At 48.5% G+C, this 24,442-nt stretch overlaps 1 protein-coding gene across 2 annotated transcripts in view; it reads left to right on the forward strand.

Annotated features, from left to right (window-relative positions):
• Positions 1-24,442, forward strand: part of LOC103307007 (uncharacterized) — a 51,627-nt gene that overhangs the window by 24,074 nt on the left and 3,111 nt on the right. For both annotated transcript variants that reach the window (XM_065592269.1, XM_065592268.1), the window contains exons 2-5: positions 16,062-16,179; positions 22,276-22,335; positions 22,727-22,888; positions 23,564-23,648. In XM_065592269.1, coding sequence (XP_065448341.1) covers positions 16,062-16,179; positions 22,276-22,335; positions 22,727-22,888; positions 23,564-23,648 — 425 coding nt within the window. The remainder of the gene's footprint in view (positions 1-16,061; positions 16,180-22,275; positions 22,336-22,726; positions 22,889-23,563; positions 23,649-24,442) is intronic.

The raw sequence follows: 24,442 nt of genomic DNA on the forward strand, positions 1-24,442 counted from the left end.
CTTTTAGAATAATTTCTTCCTCTAGTAACTGCAAGGGAATCAAATTTAAAATGGAGAAAAGGAGATAATCCACTGTAGAACTGACGTGTGGAACTCACTGCAGCAGGATATCATTGAGTCCAATAGTTCAGCTAGGTTCTGAATGCATGAATAATATCCACGGGCACACTGGCTTGGATAAGAATCTCAAGGACTGCCAATCATCATGCGTCAGGTCATATGCTAATCAGCAGCTGGGGTCAGGAACTAATACTTCCTACTGCACTACATAATACACAATTGATCAGCTGTTTTATAGGGGGTTTGCTGAAGCATCCAAGGCTGGCCGTGTTTGGGAGCAGGATAACAGTCTAGATGGACCATTGGGCTGTTTCTTTAGGTTGATTCTGATGTTCCTAAAATTGTTTTTGGGATTTTCATCCTTCAGCAAATGTGTTATGCTCTGGCTCTACCATTGCTTTAATAGATAAGTTTCAGAGTAGCAGCCGTGTTAGTCTGTATCCGCAAAAAGAACAGGAGTACTTGTGGCACCTTAGAGACTAACAAATTTATTAGAGCATAAGCTTTCGTGGGCTACAGCCCACTTCTTCTCTAAGGTGCCACAAGTACTCCTGTTCTTTTTAATAGATAAGAAGAACACACTTTGCACATCGCTAGCCTAGAGTCTTCCAACATTAATGACCAAATTTGCAAGTCTGCCATCCCCATTGTTCCCAATTGTGTGTGTGAATTCTCCATTGTTCTCCAGTGTGAGGTATTGTTTGGGGATTTTCCATTGATCTTAATGAGAACTGGATGTGGAACTGTTCTTGAAATTTGGCTCTAATGAATTAAGTGACATCATCCCTGGTCCATTTGCCACAAAGGGAGTTGGTGGCAAAGACGTGTTAAGAACCTAGGAGTTCCTGGCTCCTTGTCCTATATGCATCCACTTAATGCATTCTCCTAATCCACTTTTTCTAGAATTCATGGGGCTAGATTTGCAGTTGTGTCCAGTGGATACAGGGTCCATTGGAGGTAGTGGAGGCCCTGTGGAGCCATTTGTGACTCTGATCTCAGAGCTGGTTCTGCCCTGCCCCTGCGGTAATATTAGAGCAGCTTTGAGGCTACTGTGAAGTATACTGGTGGGTAAGGTCCTGGACTGGAACTCGGGAGATACGGGTTCATTTCCAGGCTCCTTGTGTGACCTTTGGGCAAGTCACTAAATCTAGCTGCACCTCAGTTTCCTTTCTAGTGGGAACTGGGAATGATACCACCTCCTTTCTCCCACCTTTTGTCTGCTTTGTCTATTTAGACTGTAAGCGCTTGAAGGACGAGACCATCTCATGCTATGTCCTAGTCTCTCAGAGCAGCATTTCCAGCTCTCTTTTTCCAGGGTAATTTTACAGTAAGGCAGTATTATTATTTATTGGTTGAGCAACCGATAATATGCTTGGAGCTGTGCATGACGGTCCCTGCTCTGAAGCGCTCACTATCCAGAAGACAGACACAGAGGCCTCAGTGTTGTTGACGCTCATAATTTTACTGCAAGTCTTTTGCTTTTGGACAGTTTTCTTAAAGGCCCAGCTCCTGGTATCATGTGATGATGTGAGAATCTCCACTTTTGGTTAAAAAGTGAATTTCTGTCCCTTGTGGTGGCATAGAAAAGGTTGAAAATATGGCCCAAGTGCACTAGAAAGGTTCAGAAATCAAACAGCCAAGGAAAAGGCTTAAAAAAATCAGGAAATCCTTACAAAAGCAATCTCATGATTTTGGGGGCCTGGCTAATAAGTTTTGGCAATACGGAGTCATACCGCTTATCCATATCGGTTGAATCAGTGTCCTGTAGGCTGGGTGCATTTACACTGACATAAAGGTGCTCATCTTGGTAGAGATGATTCCTGTACATTTCAGAAAGATGAACTGGGAATCTCGGAGAAGGGGGTCCCATGAGAGAACTTTATTTTCCTTGATTTATCTTTTTCCAGCTAAGCTTTTCATTAGAGACTTTACTGCACTTGCTGCCTGTCATTTGACTGCTCAATGAAGTTAACTGTTACCTATAACTTTTAGAAGGGAGGGCGACCTAGTGGTTAGAGCAGGGCCCCAGCACCCAGAATCCTTGGGTTCTATTTGTGGTTCTGGAGGGAGTGTGTTCTAGTGAGTAGAGCAATAGGGTTGTGTGTCAGGGCCCCTGCTTCTATTCTCACCGCTAGGTGGCAGTGTTGTCTAGTGGTTAGAGCAGGGTCCTGGGAATTGACTCCTGGATTCTAGTCCTTACTTTGTTGCTGTCTTTGCCTCAGTTTCCCCACCTTTCAAATGGGAATAATGATACTGACCTCGGAGGAGTATTTGAGGCGTAATTCACTCACTACAAAGTACGATGAGATTCTCCTATGAAAACTTCTGTGCGAATATTTCAATAACCATGGCAACGATGCTTAGTAAAGGCCCCTCTCAGTCATGTCAGCAGGGCCCTGCCATAGAGGCAAACCATGGTGGCTGGGAGCATGTGCAGGGTCACTCATTGCATTCTCTGCATGTCGCAGCCTTTCTTAAGCATGAGGGAACATTGCAGCTTCCAAAACTCCTGTCTCCTGTCGGTTTATATCTCTGGGCTAGTCTACACTGGCAACGCTAAAGTGCTGGTGCACTGTCTACACGGGCGCTTTACAGCGCTGAAACTTGCTGCCCTCAGGAGGCTGTTTTTTCACACCCCTGAGTGAGAAAGTTGCAGTGCTGTAAAGTGCCAGTGTAGATAAGCCCTCTATTACCGACATCTTTCTGGGCAGCCAAGCGTGCCGAACTGCTAGAAAGCAAATGCCACAGGGGAGCTGGGCCTTTGATAAGTTACTATATAAAGAGGTGTTAAAACTCACTTGGGGTAATTTACGCTCTTTGCCCACTCCACAGCTGCTTTAACTCTCCTAACCCTGGCATTCCTCCAAATGCATAGGGAAGGAGGCTGGATCCCCTGCTCCCTGTCAGAGCAGATGCTTCTGCAGTGCCATGAGCCCTAAGGCGAGCATCATCGACACTAGGCCCTAACGCACCCTACAAAACGCTCACACACGCACGTCTTGTGGTAAAGGAATCTTTGCTAGGGCTGGCAGAGGGGAAAGGTGATGGATATAGGCACACAAATGGATATAGACTATAGGAGAGGGCAGTCTGTGAGATGTCTAGCTAAAGCAGGGGTGGGCAAACTACGACCCGTGGGCCGTATCCGGCCCTTCAGACATTTTAATCTGGCCCTCGAGCTCTCTCCGGGGAGCACAGTCCGGGGCTTGCCCTGCTCGGCGCTCCAGCCGGGGAGCGGTTCCCGGAAGCAGGGGCATGTCCCCTCTCCGGCTCCTACACATAGGGGAAGCCAGGGGGCTCTGCACGCTGCCCCCGCCCCAAGCGTGACCCCCGCAGTTCCCATTGGCCAGGACAGGCAACGCGCAGAGCCGCCTGGCCATGCCTCTGCGTAGGAGCCCACTCCACAGCTGCTTTAACTCTCCTAACCCTGGCATTCCTCCAAATGCATAGGGAAGGAGGCTGGATCCCCTGCTCCCTGTCAGAGCAGATGCTTCTGCAGTGCCATGAGCCCTAAGGCGAGCATCATCGACACTAGGCCCTAACGCACCCTACAAAACGCTCACACACGCACGTCTTGTGGTAAAGGAATCTTTGCTAGGGCTGGCAGAGGGGAAAGGTGATGGATATAGGCACACAAATGGATATAGACTATAGGAGAGGGCAGTCTGTGAGATGTCTAGCTAAAGCAGGGGTGGGCAAACTACGACCCGTGGGCCGTATCCGGCCCTTCAGACATTTTAATCTGGCCCTCGAGCTCTCTCCGGGGAGCACAGTCCGGGGCTTGCCCTGCTCGGCGCTCCAGCCGGGGAGCGGTTCCCGGAAGCAGGGGCATGTCCCCTCTCCGGCTCCTACACATAGGGGAAGCCAGGGGGCTCTGCACGCTGCCCCCGCCCCAAGCGTGACCCCCGCAGTTCCCATTGGCCAGGACAGGCAACGCGCAGAGCCGCCTGGCCATGCCTCTGCGTAGGAGCCGGAGGGAGGACATGCCGCTGCTTCCGGGAGCTGCTTGAGGCAAGCACTGCCCAGAGCCTGCACCCCTGTCCCCCTCCTGGGCCCCAATCCCCTACCCCAGCCCTGATCCCTCTCCCGCCCTCCAAACCCCTCAGTCCCAGCCCGGAGCACCCTCCTGCACCCCAAACTCCTCATCCCCAGCCCCACCCCAGAACCCACACCCTCAACCCTCACTCCCCCCATCCCAACTCCCTACCCCAGCCCGGAGCCTCTTCCTGCACCCTGAACTCCTCATTTCTGGCCCCACCCCAGAGCCCGCACCCCCAACTGGAGCCCTCACCCCCTCACACACCCCAATCCCCAATTTCATGAGCATTCATGGCCCACCATACAATTTCCATATCCAGATGTGGCCCTCAGGCCAAAAAGTTTGCCCACCCCTGAGCTAAAGGATATTAGGGCTGGTTGGTGGAAGAGAGATGGATCCCCTTGTTCATCAGATCCCCTTGTTTGCAGGCAGGACCATCTTGTGACAGTTTACCCCATAAGGCTTTATGGGGAGGGGGTGCTTATAAATGTATGTATGACATAACTGGAATATGTTTTGTGCTGCCTGTGCCATGTAACATATCTCCATAAAGGTTATGGTCTACTATATCTATTCATCCTATTTGTACATATATATCATTTTCTACTCGAGGTTAAGAATATGGGCTGTATGCTTGCTTGATTTCTAAGTAAGCTTTGTGAGGCATTTGGTCAGCTTCTTTAGGAAGGAATTCGCCAGGTTAAGTACCTGATCAGGAGACACTTGGGGAACAATGCATCTTGGAATGCTCCAATCCACATGAGAAGTCTTCCTGGAGACATGCAAGATGCCATGTGGACAATGGGGTCGGCCTGCAAAGACTGAGTCATGCAGGGGCATGTGACTTGCCCAGGTGATTCCAAAACTCCATCTTGGAGCTGGACTTTGCATAGGAGGGAGGAGGGGAGTCTCCACCCACAAGAGAGAGTCTATTTAAACCCAGAGGAGACCCCTCCATTTTGTCTTCAGCTGGCTAAAGAAGGAGCCTCTCCACCACCCCACCCCCCCAGGATACTTGAAGGAGACTGAAACAAAGGACAGTAACTGCAGGGGGTGTGAGTGATTGCTGGACCCAGGCTAAAAGGAGATTAGCCTGTAAAAGGGAGCACTCTGGAACTGGTGAGGAAATTATCTGTATTCAGTTTGATTAGGCATAGATTCGCGCATTTTATTTTATTTTGCTTGGTGACTTACTTTGTTCTGTCTGTTACTACTTTGAACCACTTAAATCCTACTGTCTGTACTTAATAAAATCACTTTCTATTTAGTAATTCACTCAGAGTATGTATTAATACCTGGGGGAGCAAACAACTGTGCATATCTCTCTATCAGTGTTATAGAGGGCGAACAATTTATGAGTTTGCCCTGCATAAGCTTTATGCAGGGTAAAACGGATTTATTTGGGTTTAGACCCCATTGGGAGTTGGGCATCTGAGTGCTAAAGACAAGCACACTACTGTGAGCTGTTTTCAGGTAAACTTGCAGCTTTGGGACAAGTGATTCAGACCCTGGATCTGTGTCTGGAGCCAAACTGGAGTGTCTGGCTCAGCAAGACAGGGTGCTGGAGTCCTGAGCTGGCAGGGAAAACAGAAGCAGGGGTAGTCTTTGCACATCGGGTGGCAGCTCCCAAGGGGGTTTCTGTGATCCAACCCGTCACACATCTCTTGTGTCAGGTGTCCGGTTTGGTGCTGTGTTGTCTTACTGAAGCGCTCTGTCTTGTCCTCTTGCTGTGCCATGCTCCGAGTTCTCCCCTCTACTGTAGTATGGATAGTGTGGGAGGATGCTATTATGGGTACTGCACTGCAGAGATAACTGCACGACAAGCCATTCCCAGCCCCTGGCTTGGGTGTACTGCTGCCAAGGGGTCCCATATGTAGCATCTCTGAGCTTTTCTTCCCTGTGATCTTGGCTCTCCACCCTTTCATGTGCTTCCCCCACCCCTGCACCAGGAACTGGATCCCAGAAGTAATAATGGGAGTCCTGTCTTTTTAAAGGCAGATCAGCCTTGTGGTCCATATCCTTTTAAAAGGGATCAGGCGGTGGGGGGAAGGAAATCTGGATTTTTAAGCTTTCTTCTTTCTTTATAATTTATGAAGAAGGCCTGAAAGGTGCTTGTATTTGGAAAAAAAAACAGATTGTTTCTTACCCTGTGAATATCAGGAGTGTCCATTCTGGTCTTCTCTGTTTTGCTGGAGGTTACACTGGAGGACCCGGATATGTAGAATAGCAGCTCTGTCAGCCCTGAGCTGAAGGGGGTCAAAGTGTTTGATCTTTAACTCAGATATTTTTTTCTCCCAGCTGTTTCTCAGGCATTTGAGTTAAATACATGCTACTGAAAAAGACAAAACAAAGTGCTTAAAAATCTGAGTAAATCCATTCCCCTCTCAGGTATCAGGGCTTACTTTGTTGCTGTCTGTGAAGTCATAATCCTATTAGTTCCCAAATGTCCAGGGAAAAACAAAGTAAGTGTAGACCTGAATTTCTGATGTAAAAAGCAGAAAAACTGGAAGAATGTTCAGACCTTCTTTATACATTACAAAGGAGCAAAAATTTTATACATTACAAAGGAACAAACAATTTTTCCCCATTTGTCCATCATCCGTAGGAAGTGATAATTATCTTACATTTATATTATAGCCCCCTAGCTTACATTAAAATAATATTAAGTTTGCAAAGTCAAGCTCTCAGAAGTTAGAAAAAGCCAGAAATTAAGTTGCCTCCTGTTGATTAATAGTATAACCAACCGATTGACTTGTGGTTCATTACGAAGAATGTTCAAGAGACAAAAAAACCAAACTCAGCCACAGTTATTGTCTAAAGACAAAATACACCTCTACCCCGATATAACGCGACCCGATATAACATGAATTCGGCTATAACGTGGTAAAACAGTGCTCGGGGGATGGGGCTGCGCACTCTGGTGGATCAAAGCAAGTTTGATATAACGGTTTCACCTATAATGCAGTAAGATTTTTTTTGGCTCCCGAGGACAGCGTTATATCGGGGTAGAGGTGTATACAATATGAAAAAGAGACATACATGCCCTCTTTCTGAGAAGCAATTTTTATCTCGCAGCATGTTTACTTTTCACAGAAGATGTTTCAAAGATACACCCCCCAAAACCACCTATATTTATATCATGACTGTTCCTATTTAAAAATAACTTAGATGTAATCTAAGAGCAGCCCACCAATTCCTTAACTTCTTGTTCGGTACCTTTCTACATTCCAAACCAGTTAGGTGTAGAAGTACCTCCCAACCTGTGCTAGGAAATACCATTCATGTATCCTGGCTTTAACAGGCTTCCTGTTTTCTAAAGCCAAAGCTGACTTCAGGTTTGCAAAATGTTGTGGGATACTTGACATGGGTGAACAGAATTGTGGAAAGAGCCTAATACATTCCGTTAATACAACTTCCCAACCCTTCTACCATAATGTATATTATATTAATGCCATGTGCATAATACCTACCTAATGTGATGTATACTATGTCTAACATACATGTATTGGCTAATACTGCAACCTTAATTCGGCCTTCTGATACAGTCTTTAATTATATGGGCTTTTCTATGGTGCTCATCACTATTGTACTTGAGTGCAGCACAAACATCAATGAATTTCTCTTCACAACACCCCTTTGAGATTATTATCCCCATTTTTCAGATGAGGAACAGTGACACAGAGATTAAAGCCAAAATTGTCAAATGCCCAACTGGAGCTGCCCCCAGCCAAATATTTGGAGTTACTTAGCATTTTTATAGCACATTATATGTTCGGAGTTGCAGCTCTAATTGACTTCAGTTGCAAGCACCCAACCCTTCTACAAATCAGAACCCGGGGGCATATTTATAAAGACATTTAGTGGATTTCACAGCTATTTGCCGGCAGCAGAGGAATGGTGAGACCCAAGTCTCCTGAGTTTAATTCCAGATTCTTGGGGTGGGTGTATATAGTGGTCACAGAACCTTTTACCCCCATTCCTCCAGCCTGTTCCCCTCTGCTGTCATCTCTGCTCCTGCCCTCCTCTGCCTCTGACTCCATTCACCTGTCCCACACTGCTCCTATCTCTCCCTTCCTCCCCCACCTCTCCTTCTGTCCTCCTCTTCTCCTATTTCCCACTCCTATGACTCCTACACCTCTTAGTCTAACCTTGTCCTCTCCTCTGCTCCTCACCCCTCTGCATTCCAGTTGTGCTGTTCCTCCTCCACACTGCCTAGGCTCTAGCAGGGCTGGGGAAGTATTCAGGGCATAGGAGGGATGAGCAATTGCAGGGAAAGTCCTGCTCAGCTCAGGGTGGAGCATGCTCAGTGCAGATGGAAATTTTGAAAAATGTAGCTGCCAAACTCCGTCTCTACTGAGCATGTACAAACTGAGATTTTCAGAGACTTCTTAGTTGGTCAAATTTGGGCATATTTTCAAGAGGTCAGCAGAAGGCTTGTCCCTGATACCAGGGCCAATTGCCTGCGAAATTTCAAGTCCCTGCTCCAAAGCACAAAGGCTTTAGAACAGTGGGGGGCAACCTGCGGCCCGCGGGCCACATGCAGCCCATCAGGGTAATCTGATTGCGGGCCGCGAGACATTTTGCTGACGTTGACTGTCCACAGGCACGGCCCCCCCCCGCAGCTCCCAGTGGCTGTGGTTTGCCGTTCCTGGCCAATGCAGATTTTATAACTCTAGATACAGCTATGTATTGCTATATGGATATGGAGAACAGCAGCATCATGGCAAATCCTAAAGGAATATAGCCTCCTTGTAGATCAAGCACCACCTGGACTGATCTTTAACTAGGTCCAGTTGGATATTCAGTTTATGACCATCATTGGTGATCTTATCATGCCACCGAAGCTTTTAGGCAACCTCGTGATCGCTGGCCAGGTAGCAACATTTCTTGGAAAACACACTTTGTAATTCATTAGTCTTCCATCTTAATATCATGTCCATACCAAGAAAGCTGCTGGATATAGAGATACCTATATGCAAAATTAGTGACAATACATGACTAAGGTTGAGAACTTACACAACTAAAATTCAGGAAATACAGAGTTAAGGATGCAATCTCAGCCTTAACTCTGGTCCCTTGTGCTTACACTTTAAAATGCAATTTCTGTTTAGTTCATTATAAATTACTTGCCAGTTAGCACCATAGGGGATATAATGCAATCTATAATTTCTTATGCAATGTAATATGTTTTATAGACATTGGGTCTGATTTCCATTTAAACTACAGCCCCGTCACACCATTCTGGTGGTATAAACGTAACTTACTCACACTTTAAGGCCTCTTTATACTTCCAGAATGGTGCAATGGGGCCCTAGTGTAGTTGCAAATCAGGATCAAGAAGTTATAGAATGATGGTACATGTATTCTTCAGACTTGGCTTGATTTTTCAGGCTCACTGAAATCTACAAAATAAGTCAGATTTGAAGGAAATACTCTTGGTAGTTTAAAAACTATGAATGTGTAGAGTTGGCCTGTTGAAACTTGTATTTGTTTATTTTAAGGTTGGCTCTTTGTCAGAGCAGCTGGGGGGCCGTGATGTGCTTTAGATTCAAGTCATTCTCACTTGTAGGTGCTGAATGCTTCAGAGGGTGACCTAAAGGGCAGGAAGCATGAGGTATTGGATAAAGGGCAAGGCTGGGAATTGGAGAGCTGAGCTCGGTCCTTGTCGAGCAATCACAGCTGTGTTTTCCAAAGCAGCCACTGATTTTAAGGGGCTCAATTTGAGATAAGAGGCAGCCACAATCAGATGTTGGTCCTGATGCTTAGACCGAATTACCAAAATCGCTGCCTCCCCAAGTTCCCCCTCCACTAAGCCTCCAGCTGCCTATAGCCCAAGTTCTATTGCATCACTGCAGTCAGCTCTGCTCTTCTGGCTCCTTGCTTCAGCCTCTGACTTTCCTACTCTGCTCTTCTGGATTTGAGGCCTGCATTCCAGATTCCCTTCTGGCCTTTGGTAGCTTGTGCAACCACCTGCCTGCCCCTTTCCATTCCCTAGCTTGGACTCTCTGAGACTCTGCTCCACTTAGGCCTACTGAGCTGCCTCTGTGAGCTCCTCTCTGGGCCTGCTCCTGGCTTTCACATCACTTGCAATGCTGAGTTGCTATTTCCTATCCCAGCTTCTTCTCAGTAACACCACCTGCTCCTCCATCTTCACGGCTGAGAACTCTTCCCTGCATGAGCTGTTGCTTGGAGCCCCAGCCTTGTCAGACACATGAAAGCGAAGACAGAGGGGATTGCTCACTTGTCCGGTGGGATGTCCTTACCCAAGTGGGGCTGGACCACAGGGCTGAACCTATGTAGGATCCAGGAAGCATCTGCCCAGGTGGCCTCCCATTGGCCAGGTGACTGATGTGGTCAGGTACTCTGACCAAATCCTGGCCCCAACCCAGCAGGAGCATTTTGGCAGGGGATCTTAGAGCGATGAGGCCATAGAGTCACTGCATTTTATTTAATTGCTTATGTGATGGGATCTCCGAGGTGCAGCCTGAGACTGTGGGACCGCTGTGCCCCCTGAACTCTCTCCTGCCTGGGCTGGTCTCAATGCCTTGCTAGTGACAAGGAGCGAATGCCTCCAGGTGCTGTTATCACTCAGCACAACCACATGTGGAGACCCAACACCCAGCTAGATTGCATGAATGTTCCCCGAGCCACGCATGAATCACACAGAAAAAGGCACCAAAGCCAAATCCCCTCAGTTCCCAGCACTGTACCTCAGGAATAAACTGTCTTGCACTGCTCAAGACGAGCAGTGCAGATTTATTAATTGGTTCACCACTTCATCAATGGAAAGTGGACATACACCAGCCTTTGCAGACCTGAGCACATTTGCCACAAGCTTCAGGCAAACTCTCTGGTAAAGATAAACAGTAAAAGAAGTTTATTGACTACAAAAGATAGATTTTAAGTGATAGGCAAAAAGTCAGAGTTAGTTACCAAAAGAAAAGAAAATATAAGCACGCAGTCTAACCTCTCAACCCTATTAGACTGGGCAACATCTAGATTAAGCAGTTTTTCTCACCCCACTGGATATTGCAGTTTATAGTACACAGATTTCACCATTGAAATCTGGGCCAGTCCCCTCAGTTGGAGTCTTCAGAGTGTCCTTGTTGCTTGCAGCATAGGTGGGTGAAGGAGAAAGGTCCAGCATGTGGCCACTGTGTCTGTTTTATACGCTCAGTCCATGTGCTTGGAAAACATAAGTCCAGGCATGTCTGGGGGCATTGCTGAGTCTCCAGGCAAGATTGAGCAATTCCCCTGGTGTGGCCTCATGCAGGTGAGTCATTGCATTGTAGCTCCCTTGCTGGACAATGGCTGTTGATGGGTTGTTTGACACCCCGCCTGGGCGTTGGTTACTTTCCTTGCTGTTGCCTCTGGGGAGCTAATATCTGGCTGATTCCCCAACTTACAGCATGTTTTAGTGACCACCATACGACCCAATTCTCATAACTTCATATGCATTAATGATACACATATACGGGAGAGAGAAATGACTTTCTGCAAATCATAACCTTTCCCCTGATACCTTACAAGGCATGCTCTATATGCAAGATCACAATCGTATATAAATGAGAAATATGGGGGTTACAGGGCACTCCCCCAGGTACAAAATGTCACAGCTTATTTCACCACAGAAATGCAGCCACATCTGGTAGAACACAGCAGCTGGGTCTCCAGGCACAATGACACTGCACCACAGATTAGGACAGGAAGTGAAGGCTGTGGACCCTGGCAGAAGTAAATGGAGTTGCACTGCCTCTGACCTTTCCTCTCAGAGCGATCCCAGGGAGTGGGGTTGGGCAATTACTCTTCTGTTTGTTTGCCTAGGGTACTGAAGGGTTCTACTCTTACCCCTACCTGCCCAGTGCGTATGTGAAGGGAGAGTGTCGAATGGTCTGGGCTGAACTTCCATCACCATGTGGAAGAAACTCAGCCCTACAGCTCTGTTCCATCTGCCTCAGACAGTGTGGCTTCATGGCTCTCCTGCTGTCCAGCCACGATAGAGTCATGGATCAGAGCTGTGGCCTCGTACAGGTTGTCGGAGACAGGTGATGGGGCAGACAATACCAGCGTCTCTGAATCGGGTCTGCCCATCTCTTGTTGATAAGGTTAATACTCAAAGGGCCCTTTGGGATCCTTAGCTGCTCCTGAGTCCCCAGGTCACAGCAGTGGTTAATATTTTTATTTGTACTTACAGACTCCACCTCAGGAATCCTGGTCTCTCTTACCTCCAGACTGGATTAATCTGATGGGCTTTCCTTGGGGCTATCCCGGAACAACGCTTGCGAGCTTTGTCTGGTGCAGAATGCAGCTGATTGTTTCATGAGCAAGCGCTTCTTATGGGGAACGTATTATCCCAGTGCCCTATGGTCTGCTTTGGCTTCCAGTTTGTTGCTAGGACATTTAGATCCATGGAGCCCTGTATTGATAGGGTCCTGGCTTCCTCAGACATACCTTCTCTCTTCAGGCTCCAGCCCAGCATTTGAGATCAGCTGAGATAGCTATGTTGACAGCCCCTGGATCTCTATGACTGCATGCTGGGGACAGAGCAATGTTAGTGGAGGGCCCTTGACCCTAGGATTCACTTCCCCCATTCAGTTTGTTGACCTTCATGTCATGTGGCGAGGCCGATGAATTGTGGCCTGGTTCTGGGAGGTTTCTTTGTAAGTGATGTTGTCTCATGTTAGCAATGGTCGAGTTGTTCTGTTTTTGTACGTGCACCTCGAGAGACACAAAAGAGGCCAAAGCTCATTTGCAAAGAGGGACTGTGGATGTAGGTCTTTTTTGTTAAATGGCATGACGTGCTTTGAGCTGTAGAGGAGCACTCCCATTATTCTACTAAGATAAGCACAGGGAGAGCAGAGGAAAGAAGGAAGATGCATAGACAGTGAGAGAGAAATAGAAAGATGGCCAAGTTAGGTCAATACGGTAGAAAGGAAAAGAAAGAAGATGCTGTATCCAGGGAAATCCCAGTGGGGGATTTAGGGACATGGAATTGAAATACTTCTGTTGGAAGCTGGGCAGGAACCAGGACACAGAACACCCCTGCTCTTGCTGAAACTGTCACGATGGGATCTTTAATAACCATGAGGGGCTGGAACATTGTCGTCATGTCCCTTGCTGAAGAAGGGCAGGTATTGTTATTTATTTATATGACCCAGGCTCTTCAGAGTTCTTTATTTTGGCTCTTTGGGCTCCTGGCATTTTGGGGAAGCCCCCTCACTTCCACCCTCCCCCCAGTACCAGTCTCTCTCAGTGGTTAGGGCACTAGCCTAGGACTTGGGGGGTTCAGTTCCCTGTTCCATCACAGACTTTCTATGTGATCCTGGGCAAATCACTTAACTTCTCTGTGCCTCAGCGCCCCACGTGCACAATGGGGATCACCTGCCCTGCCTGACAGGTGTTGTGAGGATAAATACATTAAAGACGTGAAGTGCTTGGAGATCTACTGATAAAAAGTGCAATATAAGCAATAGATATTATTAATATTCCCTAAATGATCCTGCTTTGCTGCTGCCACCAGTTTGAGCCTGGATTGAAGTTCCTTGCCAGCCCGCTGCTAACGAGAACATCCAGGAGTGGTCTCTCTTTTATGATGCAAAGATATTCCTCCCAATGACAGTGCCCAAAGCTGTTTCCATGATCCTACAGGCCCTGTGGGAATGAAGGACAGTGCCCAAGCTCCTGGGGGAGTTGCTGGCTTCAGGACAGGCCCACGGCTGATAAACATGACTGGCTGCCCCCATGTGACACTGCCCGATTTCCTCCACAGAGCAGGTATCTCCGGGAGAAGGACCCCTTTGGAACACAAATTGATTAAGTTCCTTTCAAAACAGAAACAGCTGTTGGGGGTGAAAGGAGAGAAGCGAAAGGATATGGAGCACAAAACAAGACATGCCTGAAAATGACACATGACTGGCCAAAGGGGAAGAGGGATTCGCCATTCTCTGTCATGAATGTCAGTGAGTTAGAGATGGCCCCAGACCGTCTGGGGACACTTGATATGCCAGTAAAAGAGATTGACAGGAGCCTGCTGGGCTTCATTAATGCCCCAGATGGAAAACAATTTGCTGGCCATCATCTTTGCCTCAAAGTTACAGAACTGAAAACCAGGCTAGTCTCACCCTGCTCTGCTTCAGTCACTGCTGGATTTATATTGCAAGTTCTATTCATCAGTCTGTTCACTTTATATATATCTCCTCGGCCCCACCACAACAGCCACCTGTGGTCTCCATCCCTGTCTCCTCGGCCCCACCACAACAGCCACCTGTGGCCTCCATCCCTGTCTCCTCGGCCCCACCACAACAGCCACCTGTGGCCTCCATCCCTGCCAGAACAAGCCCCTCCAGGGCCCCGTTCCCCTGTAGATCACATCATAGTTTCTACCCACAGTATTTATCTCACCGTCCCATCCATCTATCCATCCCATCTCGCTTGCTCATCCTTCCATGGATCCATCCAATCATGCATCCACTCCTGGCATCCACCCCTCTATCCCTCTACTGCATCCATCTGCAGCATCTATCAGTTGGCCTATCATGTTCCCTCCAGCCCTTTATCCTGCAACAGCCTATCTGTCTGTCTGACTGTAACCAAAGGGAGCTTGTGTCTGATGCCTGTGACATCTAAAGGTTTGGTCCTGGTGGAAATGTGTCATGCGGGTCATGTGGTAATAAGGTGTATCCATGGAGATGGTCAGAGACAGTCGCATGGAGAGCTGTCAGTCAAGGGGCTCCAACTTAGCAGCCACCTTTCCCAGCTCTTTGTTAGGTAGAAACCTGTGCTGGGTAAAGGTCTGTGAGAGGTAATCGGTCCAATTCATTTTAAAACCCTGGGAACCCAGGGGGCAGGAGCCTCTGGATGTCTTTGCTGGTCCCAGTCACACCCCTAGCCTGGGGTGTGTGGGATACTGGATTTTCAGGCGCAAGCTGCACTATAATATTTAGGCAGATTTGTAACCGGTCATTGGCCTGGTTTGTATCCGCACAAATGCGGTTAGTATTTAGTTAATAATCGTGGCAGCTGTCCAGGTGTTGCCCTTGCCAACAGGTTAGGTGGAGCCAGGGTTGTCATCCTATTGTGGGTTTGTAGCACAGTGCTTTGCTGACCCTATAAGTGTGTCTTTGTAACAGACTTGGCCAGTCTTTCTGCCTCCCAGCTGTCTGTGACAGGACATCCCAGACTGCTTTGCCTCACATGCTGCCCTCTGTGTCTGTCCTCTGTGTAGGCTAGTGTCATCGGAGGCACTGCAACACCCAAAGAACACCCAAACTCAGATAGTCAGTGGTATTATATTAACAACCCCTTGGGATTTTTGCTGTAGGCTTTGTCACAATGGCATGGTAGGAGCTGAAATCTCAAGGCTTAAGAGGTAGTAAAGGATGTGAAATCAAATATCTAGGTCCTGAAATTCTTCCTGAGGAGACACTAATTCCGCCTCTTGCATTAATCTCCACCCTGAGGCCTGAGACATTGACTCCGAAATCATGTGGTCTATCTTCCTGCTGCCCTGTTGCCTCTGGCCATTGCTGTGTCCTGTCCACTCATCAAGCCAGCAACCAGCAGGGGGCAGGAGGCATGTATGGGGAAGGCAGGGATGGATTGGCATGACAAGGAAGGGCAGAGACCATGGCCAGCTGGTCTAGGGAGGGGATCCAGACCTGGGGATGTGGGCAAGGGGAAGGCCTCCTTTGGTGCTCATTAAGGGGGACAGAGGAATGTAGGGAAGTGGGAAGGGCTCTGGGAAGAGAGCAGGAGCTGGAAGTGAGGCAGGTTTCCTGCTGAGGCAATAGGGGAGCATGTGAGGGATGGAAATTGAATTCACTTGGCATCTTCCCCTCAGCTTAGCACCTCTCCGAGGAGGGTGTGGGACTAAAAGCCTGTGACCCCCTGAAGCTACAGAGAACGGCGAGCCCAAGTTGAACTGGATTCACTGTAATAACCAACTTCTTCTTCCCGATTCCAGCTCCTTTGGGCATTTCCAAGCGAAGGCAAATGGCGTGGCCTCAGGATCGCCAGCGGGCTCGGCCGGGAGCGAGGCCCTGCGACGAGGGCTGTGTCTGACCAGGCTCTCCGTTACGAAGGTACGCAGCACCCCATGCCTCCCTTAATAGCGGGTAATCGGCATCTCTGACCCCGGGGGTGGGGCATCATGAGTAGAGCTGGACAGGGAAGGTGTTTCCCATGCACAAGTGTTTTTGAGAGTTCCAAAAAATTTTCCAGTCCTGAATTGGGACAAAAAGTCGAAATCTCAAAACTTTTCACCAAGCAGTGATTTGGACTGGGTCAGGCCAAATGTTTTGTGTCCCATTTGACATTTAAAAAAAAAAAATCAGTGTCTTTGTTTACTATCAGTTAACTAAAACTTTGAAACAAAAAGTTGTTTTGATTCAGAAAATGAAACTTTTCACTTTGCAAATGTCAACCGGGGGCATTTTGACAATTTGGAAACTTTTTTTTCAGTTGGGAGATTTGTTGTCACCAGCTCTTCCCGTGGACAGTTTCTGTTTTGTCAAAGGGCCAGATCCTGGGCTTGCACTCTCCACAGCTCAAGAAAGGGGAACCCAACAATTGTTTTAAACAGCCTGTTCATTCCCCCAGTCCTGGACCATAATAGTGTCAGACTAGTGTCTCAATAAAACGTAGAGAAGCCTTAGGTTTTCTCTAAGTTACACTTAGCTGCCCACAGCTACGAGGGGCTGTTGGAGCAGTCAGGGACTGCCAAGGTGTAGGGGTGCTCTGGTCACACACCCTTAATCCCAGTCTTATGGATCAGAAGGGGAGCAGAGGGTGAGAATAACCCAGGAATCTCTTTTACACACACGGGATCCTGAGGGACCTGGGGAAGCCGATTTTCCAGCTTCCTAGAGCATCATGGGGCCTGTGTAAAGTTTCTATCCACTCTGTTCAACTGAATCTTTTCTGTCTGCACTGAAGTTCCCTATGAATAAATTATACAGTTTCAAGGGCAATAAAATAAACAAATGCTTGAGATTGTAAGGCAAGAAAATACATATGTACCTGCTAAGGCCTGTCCCATGGTGCCTTGCAGCTGAGCCACCTGGAAGAACTATAGCCTTCCACTGTTTTAGGTGTGAATGATCTCAGAGAAATGCAGAACTGTCAGGTCTTGGCAGGTAAATAGAGGAGGGACTGGTTTGCAGCTATTTGCAATTATTAAGCTTGCATATGTATTATGTAAATAATATAATTTAATAATAATAATACCTTTATATAGCTGTTTTTTCCTGAAGTATCCCAAAGCATTTGCAGAACTTAATGAACTGAACACAGGGAATGAGTTCATCTGCCAGTGAAATGCAGCCACCTCTAGGGTGAAATACAGCTGTTCCCCATCTTCCTACCCTACACCAAAATCTAGGATAGGAAAAGTTAATATTGGAAATTGCAAGTTGGATATTCAAGAAGGTCAGACATAATACATGCCCTGCAGAAGGTTAGCACCCCTACCGTATCTATGTAAAGAGCACGTGCTTGGGGGAGCCCATTTGCAGGGGCGGCAGGGATACAGCATGGGAGCTGAAAACCAACAGGGGGCCCTGGGAGCTGTAGTTCCTTGGTTAGCTCCCTGCCTATAGAGCCAGCCCTGGAGCAGGGAAAGAACTACATTTCCCAGCATTCCCTTGGGCACTACCAACAGGAAAGAGGGGGAGGGAGTGAGGTAGCTGAGACCTCATGCTGCAGCCTGCCCTGAATGGAGAGCTGCACCGTGAGTAGGGATACCATATTTTAACATTTAAAAAAATAGGACACTCCACAGGGAGGGAGGGTAGCCCCACCCTGCCACCATCCACTCCCTCTGACTGCCCCCCACAGAAACCCCAACCCATCCAACCCCCCCTGCTCCCTGTCCCCTGATCACCCCTGCCCCTAACTGCCCCCCAGGACCCCACCCCCTATTTAAGCACCGCTGCTCCCTGTCCCCGATCACCCCCTCCCGGGACCCCTGCCCCTAACTGCCCCCCAGGACCCCACCCCCTATCTAAGCGCCACTGCTCCTTGTCCCCTGATTGCCCCCTCCTGGGACCCCTGCCCCTTGGGACCCCATCTAAGCCTCCCTTCTCCTTGTCCCCAACTGCCCCCTCCTGAGACACCCCCCCCAACTTCCACCCTAGGACCCCTCCCCCTACCTGTCCCCTGACAAACCCCCGGGATGCCGCTGCCTGTCCCCTGACTGCCCCCCCCAACCCCGTGACCCATATAACCCCCCCTTCTCCCTGCCCCTGACTGCCCCCCCGAACCTCCGCCCCATCCAACCCCCCAGCCCCCTTACTGTGCCACTCAGACCAGCGTGTCTGGCTCCGCGCAGCACCAGACACACTGCTGCATACATGCTGCCGTGCTCCCCCACAGAACCACAGCCCCCTTCCCTCCCCCCCCCCCCCCCCAGCACCTGCCTTCCAGATTTGAACACCTCAAAATTCAGGAGTGCTCAAGCTCAGTTTGGGCAGCTGTTACTTCATTTCTCCCAAATCAAATATACGGATCCACTATAACTTGCTGTAGAAAAAGTAGGATAAAATTGAGCAAGAAATGCTTCCCAGTGTGATTAGGACTGGAATTGCTATTTTCAACAGCCATTGCCTTTTTGTTTGTTTGTTTGTGTAAAAGGAAGACAGTGATATTGCATTGGCAAATTCCCCATAGAAAGAAAGAATGGAAGAAAAGAATAATAAAGGCACCTCAACTTTTCCTCATTTATGTAGGGCAGTCTTATAATATGCATCCAGATATCCTCCAATCACCCAAGCTGAAAATTGTTCCACTTTACTGCAGTTCTGTAACCATATGGGAACCAATCCTGTCTGTGTTCTGTGCACATCTAAAATTCCTGCTGAATGACCTGCCGTGGGAGCGAGTTACCAGTGACCCAGGGCTGCGGCGGAAGGAGGGTGCAGGTGGGGAGGGGAGAGAGCCCAGGGCTGGGGCGGCAGGAGGTGTGTGTTGGTTGCAATGATGGGGAGGAATGAGGGAGCCCAGAGCTGGGGCAGCAGGGGGTGGGGATGGGGGTGGAGGGGGAGAGCCCAAGGCTGGGGCAGCAGGGGGGTGTGGCGAGGAGCCCAGGGCTGGGACCGGGGAGCAGCCAAAATTTTTTTTGCTTGGGGCGGCAAAAAACCTAGAGCCGGCCCTGGTTGGAATCTCCGACTACAAATGGTCAGGACCTCACAGATTTATGCCTTGTTTGAAGGAGGCACCCCTAGCAGCTTACAGCTCCTTAACATTGTACAGTATAAGGATTCTGGTCCAATCCTGACTCAACATGAAGGGAGCCACCTACTGGGTCTGCTTCTCCATGGATTTGCTCCTTGTGCAGTGATTTGCTTCTGTGCAAAGGAGCAAATCCATAAATCGTAAAATGTTTCCATTGGAGTGAGTGAAGAATTTGGATTTGCTAGCATTTTATACCCACTTTGCACAGCCGCATATGACTCGCAAGGTGCAAAACTGGGGTGAGTCCACTGCGGAGCATTTCCAGGCAAAGAAAGTAAAGATTAAACCATAGTAAATCACGTAGTGTCACTTCTGTAATAACACACACGGAGAAAAGCCACATGTAACAATGGAATATCAGAAGAAAGGGAAAGTGAAGGAAAAAGAGAAGGTAGGGGAGGAAATGCAAGAAAAGAGAGGGAGGTAGCATGGTCTAGTGCAGTGGTTCTCAAAGCTGGTTTGCTGCTTGTTCAGGGAAAGCCCCTGGCGGTCAGGGCCTGTTTGTTTACCTGCCGTGTCCCCAGGTTCGGCCGATCGTGGCTCCCACTGGCCGCAGTTCGCTGCTGCAGGCCAATGGGGTCTGCGAGAAGTGGCGCGGGCTGAGGGATGTGCTGGCTGCCCTTCCCTCAGCCCCGATTGGCCTGGAGCGGTGAACTGGGGCCAGTGGGAGCCGCGATCGGCCAAACCTGTGGACGCGGAAGGTAAGCAAACCAGCCCGGCCTGCCAGGGGCTTTCCCTGAACAAGCGGCGGACCGGCTTTGAGAACCACTGGTCTAGTGGACTGTGGACTGAACTGCCCAGGAGACCTGGATACAATTCCAAGCCCCGACACTGACCTTCCTCTGCCGCCTTTCTCTATGCCTCTGTTCCCCCTCCCACCCTTTCTGTCTTGTTTATTTAGACTATAAGAGTTTGGGGAAGGGACTGTCTCTTGCTATGTGTTTATGAAGCACCTCTCTAGCTGCTACCATAAAATAAATAATACTGATTAGAAGGAGGAACAGATGGGAAGAAGTGGGGCAGCAGGAGAAATGTCAAGAGAGAGAACATAGTTAAAGGTGGAACTCACTTCCACAAGATATTTTAGGGGCAAAGAGCACAGTAGGATTCAAAGTGTGATTAGATGCTTACATGAATAATGAGTCCATCCACAGGAATATCGACTCTTCTGCTTCAGGGCATGAGCCAACCATGAAATGCCTGGGCTCAGGTCATGAAGTGACTTCTCCCATAATTCCATAACTGTCTACTAGAGGGCTTAGTCTACACTAAGTTTTGCTAGCTGGGAGTTTGATACAAATCACACCCTCTAGCCGATATAGCTATGCCATCAAAATCTCTGTGTAGAAGCAACTGTGCTGATAGATGAGTCTCTCTGTTGGTTTAGCTAATGTGGTTCAGGGAGGTGGTGTAGCCATATGGGCAGAGCTCCTTCTGTCAGTGTATGCTGGGTCTCTACTAGGAGGCTCTGCTGGCATAGCTATACTGGCAAAGGCTTAGTAATTTAGACAGGTCATCTGAAGCAGCTAGTGCTGGCCATGATTGGAGACCCAAGACTGGGGTTGATGGGCCTCTGCTCTGACCCAATTTGTCCGTTCCAATGTTCTTAGAATTCACTATTAAAGGGAGCGTAGAGCTGATTAAAGAGGGAGCCGGGTCTATTGGGGAAATCCCAGGACTGGGAAACCAAAGCTGAGTCCTTCTCCTGGCTTTGCAAAGTGGGAATACTCATCCAGACCCACCTCTCATGGGTTGAGGAGCCACATACTGATGCCTGCAAAGTGCCTTGACTCCTTGGACTATAGGCATGGAGAATAGAAAGGATGATTACTTCTAGGGGTACTAAGATTTTTAGCACGTGAGACTTTCCATGCAGAAGCCCCAGGGCTGAGGGTGGAAGTTATTTTGATGGCCCAGTGCTCTCCACTCCCCTTTTTTGCAGCATTCAGTTTCCAGCTCCAGAGAAGAGAAGCATCCTTGTTGCCCCCTCTCTGCTGGGATTCATTGTATCACTTGGGACAGCAGCGAAACCTCTTTGTCCCTCCAGTGTGTAGCCAGGAGCAGGACCTGCCTCTATTTCAGTAGGGATAATCAGGCCTGAGCCAAAATTCCAAGATCTAAACACACCTGAACTTTTCAGAACTTTATACCTTGGTCCAATTTCTAGTAAGGACCTGAAAGCACTTTACAAACATTCACTAATTCAGCCTTCCAGCTGCTCTCCTGCATTGTGAAGTAGCTCAGTATTATTATCCCCATTTTATATATGAGGAAACCAAGGCACAGCAAGAATAAGCGGCTTACTGAAGGTCTCACAGCAAGAGAGTGGCAGAATTGGGAACCGAACGCAGGAGTCCTGGCTCCCAATTCCCTTCTCTACACACTGTACACTGCCTATGATAAACACAAGATCAGGGGTCTGTATAGGCCCGTTTGCCCAAAGAGCCCAGCACCTTGGCTGCTGACCAGTATTGAAAATCTGGCTCTGTGTAAATAAGTAACTAAAATTTAACCCAGAAAGTCTCCCTAGAAACCAGTGCAAAACTAATCAAGGCGCCACAACCATTTTACAGACTAGTCCATTTGTGCTTCAAACCACAAATCCTCCACAGAAGAACTAATGGAAAGGGAGCCAATGCACTCAACCAGCAGCCCGGTCATCTGGGTGCATAACAATGGGGGCAGCTTAGAACCAATAGTGTATGTCACATACCTCTGGTCTGTTGAGTAGTCTCATTAAACAGAAGGTGAAATGGCCGGAGAGGTGGTGACTCCACAAGTTGCCGTAGGGACTCTTACCGCCCTGGTTAGACGGCTCTAATAAACACAGGGAGCTGCTTTGGCTCATGTCCTTCCCTGGGTTATTGAACTGATGCTGCAGATGGTGTGGGGTGGCACATAGACAGAAAAGCTGTTCTGATGGGAATGTTGCTTGTTTGGTCCCGCAGCTGAACCACCTGGTGACGGAGCAGCTGGTAAAGTGCGGCGTCCCAGCGGTGGGCATTTCGGTAAGGGGCATCCCATATTTGTCTTCTCTGCTCTCTAGAGGCTGGTAGAGCTGCTGGCTGTGAACTGTAAGGATCCTGATTTGAATCCCAGGAGGGGCAGCATGAAGGACATACTTACACTGTGAGTCTGGCCACCGGATAGAAGACTCTGAGAACTGGTTAATTCTTCTGTAGTGTCTGGCCACCTAGTTGTCAGACACAACACAGGGAATCCAGAGGTTAACAGGTGTAACATGGCCTTAGAATGAAGCTGTGGATTCTGCATGCTTGAATGCCTGCAAGGTTTCTGACTGGGGCGAGGGGGAGGGGAGAAGCACCCAGCTGGGGGATGCTGTTAGATCATGACAGGGATCAACATAAGCCATTGGCCAACATGGTGTCTGTCTTGCAGCCCTTTGGCACCTGGAGGACAGCAGGCAAGAAAGTCAGCCAGGCTGGCATTTCTGCCATAAGGGACGCCTTGGATGCTGGCTACATCCCGGTCGTGCATGGGGACTGTGCTCTGGACTCTGAACAGCACTGCTGTATCTTATCAGGGGATGCTATCATTGAGGTAAGACGTCTGGCCTTCCCCAGGTGCGGGAGTGGAAGTGGTGGAATCTCTCACTGTCATCCACGGATAGTTACTGTTGGGCTTTGTCTTTGGAGGGTGCCCTCTCTACCAGTAGGGCTGAATGCTGGTGATACCACCCCTTTCTCCTCTGCTCATAGACATGCCTCTGACGGGTGCGGAGAATCTCTGAAAGAGCCGATCCCCTGAGAGTCCATATAGGAATCTCCTGGGAATGTCATCTTATTCATGCACTCTGACTGTGGATTCCATACAGGTGACTGGATCCCCAACTTGATGTTTAATGGCTTCCCCGCCTGTGTATTGGGTACAGGCCCAACCAGCACAAAAGCTCCAATATGGGCTTATTCGGAAATTTACAGTTGGGACTAGGACTAAAGGCACTTGTGACCTAACCCAGTTGTGACCACAGTTGGGTCCATTCTGTCCACCCACATGTTCAGGGGCAGGATTTAGTCTTGATCCCTTACTGTGCAATAGGGTCATAGGAAGGAGGCCAGAAGCTGGGGAGAGGATTCTGAGTTATGTGGCTGTATATATACATGGAAGAAGAAGCAATGGGAAGAACACCCAGAAGAGACTGGCCTTGGAACTGTTACTGAGATTCCAGGGAACCTGTTGCTTTAGATCCTCTGTTGCACAGTTTTCATTTTGCAGGTTCTGTCCAGGGAATTCTCCCCCCAGCGAGTGGTTTTCTTGACCGATGTCAGTGGAATCTATGACCGTCCACCTGATACCCTAGGTATGGTGTAAGGCTCAAGAAGAAAAAATGGAGTCTATTCCTGTCCTTCCCCTAATATCTGTTCATGTTCTGTGCTTTTTTATTGGGTTCAGTAGGTTAATATGCTAGCTATTCACGTCTGTATTTTATCCTGGTGTGGCTCACAAACCACATGAGTTTTGTAGTCTCAGCGCAATCTCTACAGGATAATTTAGAGCTTATCACACGAATATGGCAGGGTTGCTAGTGTCTACCCAAATGAATGCAATGACTGGGATGGTGCGGGGGCTGCAGATCGGATTTGAGGGATATCAGGAGAGCTGTTTAGAGGCCCAGAACTGGAATGTCGGAGCGCTGCAGGTCTAGATTGAGGGGCAGCAGCAAAGTGGTGTGAGAGCCAAGAACAGAAGTAGCAGCAGACCAGAAGCACATGGGTCTCACAAAAAAAGCCTCAACTGTAACTGCCTCTAAACAGTGTTGTTTGCAGTGCGGTTGTAGCCATGTTGGTCCCAGGATATTAAAGAGACAAGGTGGGTGAGGTGAGATCTTTTATTGAACCAACTTCTGGTCCAATGTGTAGCCATTTGCACCTGTACAAAGAGGATGTGAAATGCTACCACCCACTTTGCATAAATGTAAATGATACATAAGTGCAAAGCAAAAAAGAATTAGGCCTCAGGTATATTATTATTATTATTTATTTGTATTACCATAGCACCTAGGAGCCCCAGCCATGGACCACATTGGACATAGCCAGATGACACCTGATAAAAATGATGTGCAAAGAATGGTTCCTTATGGAGGGAGGGATAGCT

This window comes from Chrysemys picta, chromosome 4 (genome assembly GCF_011386835.1).
Source record: "Chrysemys picta bellii isolate R12L10 chromosome 4, ASM1138683v2, whole genome shotgun sequence".
In the NCBI taxonomy this organism is placed as follows: domain Eukaryota; kingdom Metazoa; phylum Chordata; order Testudines; family Emydidae; genus Chrysemys; species Chrysemys picta.